Genomic DNA, 8,044 nt, shown 5'->3' on the forward strand with positions numbered 1-8,044 from the left:
TCCTCCTGCCCCCAGTCCTTCCAGCATCAGAGTCTTTTCCAATGAGTCAACTCTTTGCATGAGGTGGCCAAAGTACTGGACTTTCAGCTTCAGCATCAGTCCTTCCAATGAACACCCAGGACTGATCTCCTTAGGATGGACTGGTTGGATCTCCTTGCAGTCCAAGGGACGCTCAAGAGTCTTATCCAACACCACAGTTGAAAAGCATCAATTCTTCGGCACTCAGCTTTCTTCACAGTCCAAATCTCACATCCATACATGACCACTGGAAAAACCATAGCCTTGACTAGACAGACCTTTACTGGCAAAGTAATATCTCTGCTTTTCAATATACTATCTAGGTTGGTCAAAACTTTCCTTCCAAGGAGTAAGCGTCTTTTAATTTCATGGCTGCAATCACCATTACTCAGACATAAAAATGAGATACTACCATTTGCAGCAAAATGAATGGATCTAGAGAATATTATGCTTAGTGAAAGAAGTTCGGGCAGAGGAATAAGTCAGACAGAGGAAGACAAATACTGTATTACTTCACTTATGTGAAAACACTAAAAATTGAACAATGAAAGCACATGCAAGACAGAAGAGACCCAAAGATATAGAAAACAATCTTTTGGTTACCAAAGGAGAGAGAGAAGGGGAGGGACCAATTAGTGCCACTGGATTAGCAGATACAAACTACTGTTTATAAAGCAGATGAGCAATTAAGATATACTACATAGCCTGGTGAATTCTTTATTATGTTGTAATAATATTTAATGGAATATAATCTTCAAAAACATTGAATGATTATGCTCTGCACCCAAAACTAACACATATTGTAAATCAACTATAGCTGAGTAAAAAAGAAAACTTCAAAATTTGGAGCCTGCCTGATTCTGAAGATGGTGAATGAAAGTAAATTCTATGAAAGCAAGATATGCAAAAAAAAAAAAAAGTCCACAAACAAAAAAATTTTGACCACATCTTTGATGATGGAAAGGTCTGGTGTTCCTTTAGAGTGAGAAGACAGGACACGTTTGGATTTAGGCATCTACAGATAGAGAATCATTTATAAATATGTAGCTATAAACTAAGATTTCTTTTCTTACTACTATTGACAGTTTGGAGATTTTTTTCTTGTTGGGGGCTTCTTGTGCCTTGCAGTTTCATCAGCATCTTTGGCTTCTATAAATGAATTTGCAATGATGCAAGAAAGGAGGTAGGAATATTCATTTCTTATGGCCAGTGGCAAATGATTTAAGAAAGAAGAGAGAAAAAGGGGGCAAAACTTTTCTACATTACTCCTCGCATTTCTAATATAAGATATATATTAAATGATAGGAAAATTTGGAAATGGGTATCTGTTTAGAGGCACATGATTCTACTGAAAAAAATTCTCTGGCAGAGCAAATTAAAATGATGCTTTTTAAATTTCTCCAAAATAACTAGCTACTTTAGGCAAATTATCGATTGTCAAAAGTGACCGGCACATGATGGTCGCTTACATATTTGTTGTCTATGTCAGGGAATGAATGGTATGCTCTGCAACTTACTGACAGTATATAAAGGTCCATGGGAAGGAGAAGACACACACAATTCAGAAACATCGCCTTGCAGTCCACCTGAATCCTCTTCCCTTGACAACATGTGTTGTAACTACTGCGGCAATTCCTGTGGCTATGGCTGTGGAAACAGCTACAGCTGTGGATTGAGGCCCTATTATGGCTGTGGATATGGAACCAGATATGGCTGTGGATACGGCTCTGGCTACGACAGTTATGGGCCAGTTTGCTACAGAAGATGTTATTCTTCTTGCTCCTAGAATGTCACCACCCAAAACACCATTTCTGTCTGAAACCACACATCTAAGATAATGCTGATTCAAGGATTGAAAAGTCATGATTTCTATATGCAGGAAATTCCATGCAAGACAGAGCTTCGACCTTCGACTACCCGTTTTTAAGACTGGCATCTTTGAGGCCTGAAGCTCCATGGTGCTATCATCTGTCTTTTTTCCAAATGTTAACCTTTACTCCCTTAATCTCTGACTTTCTGTAGTAATGATCCGAATACCCTACAGTTGGGGAAGTCCGTTGTTATCAATAAAAATGGTTCATTGTTTCTAACAAATCTCTGTGTATTTGCTTGTGCATAATTTTTGTTTTGAGGTGTTATGGCCTCTGTTGAAAACTGAGCAAATGTGAAGCTGAACTTTGAAGTCCTTCTTGATATAAGTGTTTCTATTTATACCTGCATCAGAAATAATGTCTTTCCCACCTGTTTCTTGTTTTTCATATACTTAGGCACTCACATATATAAGCACAAATCTCAATATTTCAGGACTGTGCTTTGCAAATCTCTCTGTGTCTGGGATGGAGCTGGAGGTGAAAGAGGAGGAATGATACTTTATTCAGGAAGTTAATGCAAATTCCAAAATAAACAAGAGGTGTCCTGAGTACTTAAAGGAATAAAGGAAAGCAAGGGGAATTTTCCAGCATATATGAGAAATAAGAAGCAGAGAGAGGTGTCAAGCACATGAGACTAAAGAATGCATGTAAAAGTCAAAAGATTCTATCATATCATCTGCTTTTGATGGAAATGCAAATGTATTTGTTTGTATACACTGATGTTGAAATTGTTTCCAATCACTTAGTTGATAAACAGTTTTGAGTAGTTTTGAAAGGGTCTCATCTTAGACACTGAAGACAAAGTAGAAAAATTAAAGAAAAATTTCCTGTTCTCACAGTGTTTACATTCTAGTAGGTGAAGAATAAGAAAATAAAAAAGAATTAAGATAATTTCAAACTGATAATTGGAATGTGGGAATAAAACAGTTTAGTGGGAAAGAGAGTAAGGATTGAAGCATTAAAGAGATATTTCAGGGAGGTATTTTCACCTTGTGATATCTCATGCCAATTGCAAAGACAGATTCAAAAGGACAGTAGCAAATGTAAAGGGGAAAAGAAGTCCATGAAGTTTTGGAAGAATATGATTTAGTAAGCATGTATGAGATAGCTTATATATCCAGTAAAGAGTCTTCACAAACTAACTCTTAACATACCTTCAAAATCTGAAACGTTGTGACTCCCTTAGTTAAAGAGGGCTTCCTTGGTGGCTCAGACAGTAAAGAATCTGCCTGCAGCACAGACCTGGGGTCAGTCCTTGGGTTGGGAGGATCCCCTGCAGAAGGCAATGAGTATCCAACCCAATATTCCTTCCTGAAGTATTCCATGGATAGAAGAGCCTGGCGGGCGACAGTCCATGGGGTTACAAAGAGTTGAACACATCTGGGCAACTAACACTTTCATACTTTCACTAGTTTAAAGAACACGTGAGACATTCAGCTCAGTGAAATGACAAAATGGTGATAATCAATCTAAATATCTATAAGTTTGTAAATGACACACAAATATTAGAACAGAAATTTGACTTAATTTGTATGCAGGTCAGGAAGCAACAGTTAGAACTGGACATGGAACAACAGACTGGTTCCAAATAGGATTTATGCTTTTGAGCTGTGGTGTTGGGGAAGACTATTGAGAGTTCCTTGGAATGCAAGGAGATCCAACCAGTCCATCCTAAAGGAGATCAGTCCTGGGTGTTCATTGGAAGGACTGATATTGAAGCTGAAACTCCAATACTTTGGCCACCTGATCAAAGAGCTGACTCGTTTGAAAAGATCCTGATTCTGGGGAAAATTGAAAGCAGAAGGAGAAGTGAATGACAGAGGATGAGATGGTTGGATGGCATCACTGACTCAGTGGACATGAATTTGGGCAACCTCAAGGAGTTGGTGATGGACAGGGAGGCCTGACGTGCTACAGTCCTTGGGGTTGCAGAGTCGGACACAATGAGTGACTGAACTGAACTGAACCGATATATGTATTTATGTATGAATTTCCCCTCTATCCATCCAATTAGCCTAGTTCTCAGTGAATTCATAATTTTATGTAGGAGTAACATAGAAGGATTTAAAGAAGAAATGAAGTAATTGTTTTTGTAGCAATGTGTTATGAAAGTTATAAAATATGGAAGGTTATTAGTGCTGTGAGAGTCAGGAAAGGGTTCTGAGAAGATGGGGCACTAGACATGAGGCTTGAGTAGGTACTGGCCAGTCAGATAAGGGAGTAGGACAACAAGCCTTTCTGTGCATTTATTACCACCAGTCATTGTGTGTAATCACTAAGCAGACGTAGAGAGGGACTCTCAGACTTTTCTTTTTCTCTTCAGATTATTTAGAGTACAGCGCATACTGCTTCCATCAGCAGGAGAGGGCCTGGCCAGGAGGAGCATATGGCAGTGAGCTCACTAGCAGAAGACTATGAAAACTTGGCTCTGACACTCAGTTGCTGTGTGATTTCAAGATAGTGACTTAGTCACTCTGAGCCTCAGCTTCTTTCTCCCAATACTTGTTTGTCAAGTAACCACTCTATTTATTTTAAGAGAATGTGAAAATGAATTGAGATAATGTGTAAAAAGACATTTTACAACATGCAGTAGAGATGAACTGATTCAGTTCAGTTCAGTCATTCAGTTGTTTCCAACTCTTTACAACCCCATGAACCAGGCCTCTTCCATGCCAGGACTCCCTGTCCATCACCAATTCCTGGAGCTTACCCAAACTCATGTCCATTGAGTTGGTGATGCCATCCAACCATCTCATCCTCTGCCATCTTCTTCTCCTCCTGCCCTCAATTTTCCCAGCATCAGGGTCTTTTCAAATGAGTCAGCTCTTCACATCAGGTGTCCAAAGTATTGGAGTTTCAGCTTCAAAATCAGTCCTTCCAATGAATACCCAGGACTGATATCCTTAGGATGGACTGGTTGAATCTCCTTGCACACCAAGGGACCCTCAAGAGTCTTCTCTAACACCTCAGTTCAAAGCATCAATTCTTTGGTACTCAGCTTTCTTCACAGTCCAACTCTCACATCCATACATGACCACTGGAAAAACCATAGCCTTGACGAGACAGACTTTTGTTGGCAAAGTAATGTGTCTCCTTTTTAATATGCTGCCTAGGTTGGTCATAACTTTCTTCCAAAAGATAAGCGTCTTATAATTTCATGGCTGCAATCACCATCTGCAGTGATTTTGGAGCCCCAAAAAATAAAGTCTGACACTGTTTCTACTTTTTCCCCATCTATTTGCCATGAAGTGATGAGACCGGACGCCATGGTCTAAGTTTTCTGAATGTTGAGCTTTAAGCCAACGTTTTCACTCTCCTCTTTCACTTTCATCAAGAAGCTCTTTAGTTCTTCTTCACTTTCTGCCATAAGGGTGGTGTCATCTGCATATCTGAGGTTATTGATATTTCTCCCGGCAATCTTGATTCCAGCTTGTGCTCCTTCCAGCCCAGAGTTTCTCATGATGTACTCTACATATAAGTTAAATAAACAGGGTGACAATATACAGCCTTGACATACTTGTTTTCCTATTTGGAACCAGTCTGTTGTTCCATATCCAGTTCTAACTATTGCTTCCAGACCTGCATATAAGTTTCTCAAGAGGCAGGTCAGGTGGTCTGGTATTCCCATCTCTTACAGAATTTTCCTCAGTTTATTGTGACTCACACAGTCAAAGACTTGGGCATAGTCAATAAAGCAGAAATAGATGTTTTTCTGGAACTCTCTTGCTTTTTCTAAGATCCAGTGGATGTTGGCAATTTGACTTCTGGTTCCTCTGCCTTTTCTAAATCCAGCTTGAACATCTGGAAGTTCACACTTTGCATATTTCTGAAGCCTGGCTTGGAGAATTTTGAGCATTACTTTACTAGGGTGTGAGATGAATGCAGTTGTGTGGTAGTTTGAGCATTCTTTTGCATTGCCTTTCTTAAGATTGCAATGAAAACTGACCTTTTCCAGTCCTGTGGCCACTACTGAGTTTTCCAAATTTGCTGGCATATTGAGTGTAACACTTTCACAGCATCATCTGTTAGGATTTGAAATAGCTAAACTGGAATTCCATCACCTCCACTAGCTTTGTTCGTAGTGATGCTTCCTAAGGCCCACCTGACTTCACATTCCAGAATGTCTGACTCTAGGTGAGTGTTCACACCATCCTGATTATCTGGGTCATGAAGATCTTTTTTGTCATTTCTGTGTATTCTTGCCACCTCTTCTTAATATCTTCTGCTTCTGTTAGGTCCATACCATTTCTGTCCTTATTGAGCCCAAATTGCATGAAATATTCCCTTGGTATATCTAATTTTCTTGAATAGATCTCTAGTCTTTACCATTCTATTGTTTTCCTCTATTTTTTGCATTGATCACTGAAGAAGGCTTTCTTATCTCTCCTTGCTATTCTTTGGAACTCTGCATTCAAATGGATATATATCTTTCCTTTTCTCCTTTGCTTTTCGCTTCTCTTCTTTTCACAGCTATTTGTAAGGCCTCCTCAGACAGCCCTTTTTCTTTTTTGCATTTCTATTTCTTGGGGATGGTCTTGATTCCTTTCTTATGTAAAATCTCACTAAGTCCGTTCATAGTTCATCAGGCACTCTGTCCATCAGATCTAGTCCTTTAAATCTATTTCTCACTTTCATGGTATATTTGTAAGGGATTTGATTTAGGTCATAACTGAATGGTTTGGTGGTTTTCCCCACATTCTTCAATTGAAGTTTGAATGTGGCAATAAGGAGTTCATAATCTGAGCCACAGTCAGGTCTTGGTCTTGTTTTTGCTAACTGTATAGAGCTTCTCCATCTTTGGCTGCAAAGAATATACATTCCTTAGTTCTTTATTTTCAAGTGCCTAACACCCAACACTGCTTCCAATTTCTCATTACTTCTGGGAAGCATCTCTTCTATTCCATTACTCCTGCAGGAAATCAGATTGTCTCTCCTGCACCTGGACTTTGTCATGACCACCTGAATGCATGTCATTCCTCTTACACTTGCTCCCCCTGCTCCATTCTTGACACAGTGAGATTTGCGTGGTTCAGCATGGTTCTGAAATACTGTGAGATTTGTTCTTGGCTATGTGAGTGCCTGAGCATGTGAGATACAAGAAATAGTTGGAGAAGGTATGATTTTTGGTACAAATACAAGAAGAAATGCTTGTACTATATCAAAAAACTCAAGGTTCAAGCAACCTCTTTGCCCAGTCTTTGAAAGAGGCCATAGCATCTCATGAAAGAGTAATTCATAAGCAGTACACAGAGATTTGTTAGAAGCAATGAAGGATTTTTATTGAGAATAAGGGGTTATCCAAGCTTTAGAATGTTAGGATCATTAACACAGTCATAACAGACACTCAGAGATTAAGGAGTAAAGGCTAACATTTGGAAAAGTCAGATGTTATCACCATTGAAATTCACACCTCAAGGGCGTCAATCTAAAAATGGGTAGTTGGAGATCAAAGCCTCTGTCACACATACAATTTCTTGCAAGTACAAATCATGGGTTACAGATCCTCGAAGCAGTATTATCTTTAGATTCCTCATTTCAGAAGCAGACTAGGCTAAGAGGGTGATGTTCTAGCAGCAAGAATAACATCTCCTGTAGCAAACTGGCCAGTAGCTGCCATAGCCAGAGCCATATCCACAGCCATATCTGGTTCCATAACCACAGCCATAATAGGGGCTAAATCCACAGCCATATCCTGTCCCATAACCACAGCCGTATCCACAGCCGTATCTACTTCCATATCCACAGCCATAATAGGGGCTGAACCCACAGCTGTAGCTCTTTCCACAGCCATAGCCACAGGAGTTGCCGTAGTAGTTACAACACATGTTGTCAAGGCAAGAGGGTTCAGGTGGACTGCAAGAGGCTGTTTCTGAAGTGTGTGTGTCTTCTCCCCATGGACCTTTATATACTGTCAGTAATTGGCAGGACATACCATTCATTCCCTGACACAGGCAGCAAATATGGAAGCAACATTATGAGCCAGTCACGTCACCACCGACAATCACTAAAGTTTGCTTAAAATAGCTCATTATTTGGGAGACTCCTGTTTCATTTTAAGAGCTTCACTTTAATTTGTTCTGCTGACAAACCGTCTTAGTAGAATCGTGTGACCCAAAGCTGATCATTTTCAAAATCTCCTCTCATTTAACAGATAC

At 39.6% G+C, this 8,044-nt stretch overlaps 1 protein-coding gene across 1 annotated transcript; it reads right to left on the reverse strand.

The window, feature by feature from the left end:
• Positions 1–7,456: 7,456 nt before the first annotated feature.
• Positions 7,457–7,714, reverse strand: LOC129644723 (keratin-associated protein 21-1-like). The gene has a single exon (XM_055570213.1). The coding sequence runs from the start codon at positions 7,712–7,714 to the stop codon at positions 7,457–7,459; it is 258 nt and encodes an 85-aa protein (XP_055426188.1).
• Between the last annotated feature and the right edge of the window lie 330 nt (positions 7,715–8,044).

Source organism: Bubalus kerabau, chromosome 2 (genome assembly GCF_029407905.1).
Source record: "Bubalus kerabau isolate K-KA32 ecotype Philippines breed swamp buffalo chromosome 2, PCC_UOA_SB_1v2, whole genome shotgun sequence".
Lineage (NCBI taxonomy): Eukaryota > Metazoa > Chordata > Mammalia > Artiodactyla > Bovidae > Bubalus > Bubalus kerabau.

Coding starts and splice junctions, on each gene's coding strand:
- LOC129644723 (XM_055570213.1), bottom strand. CDS start 7,714: ATGTGTTGTAACTACTACGGCAACTCCTGTGGCTATGGCTGTGGAAAG.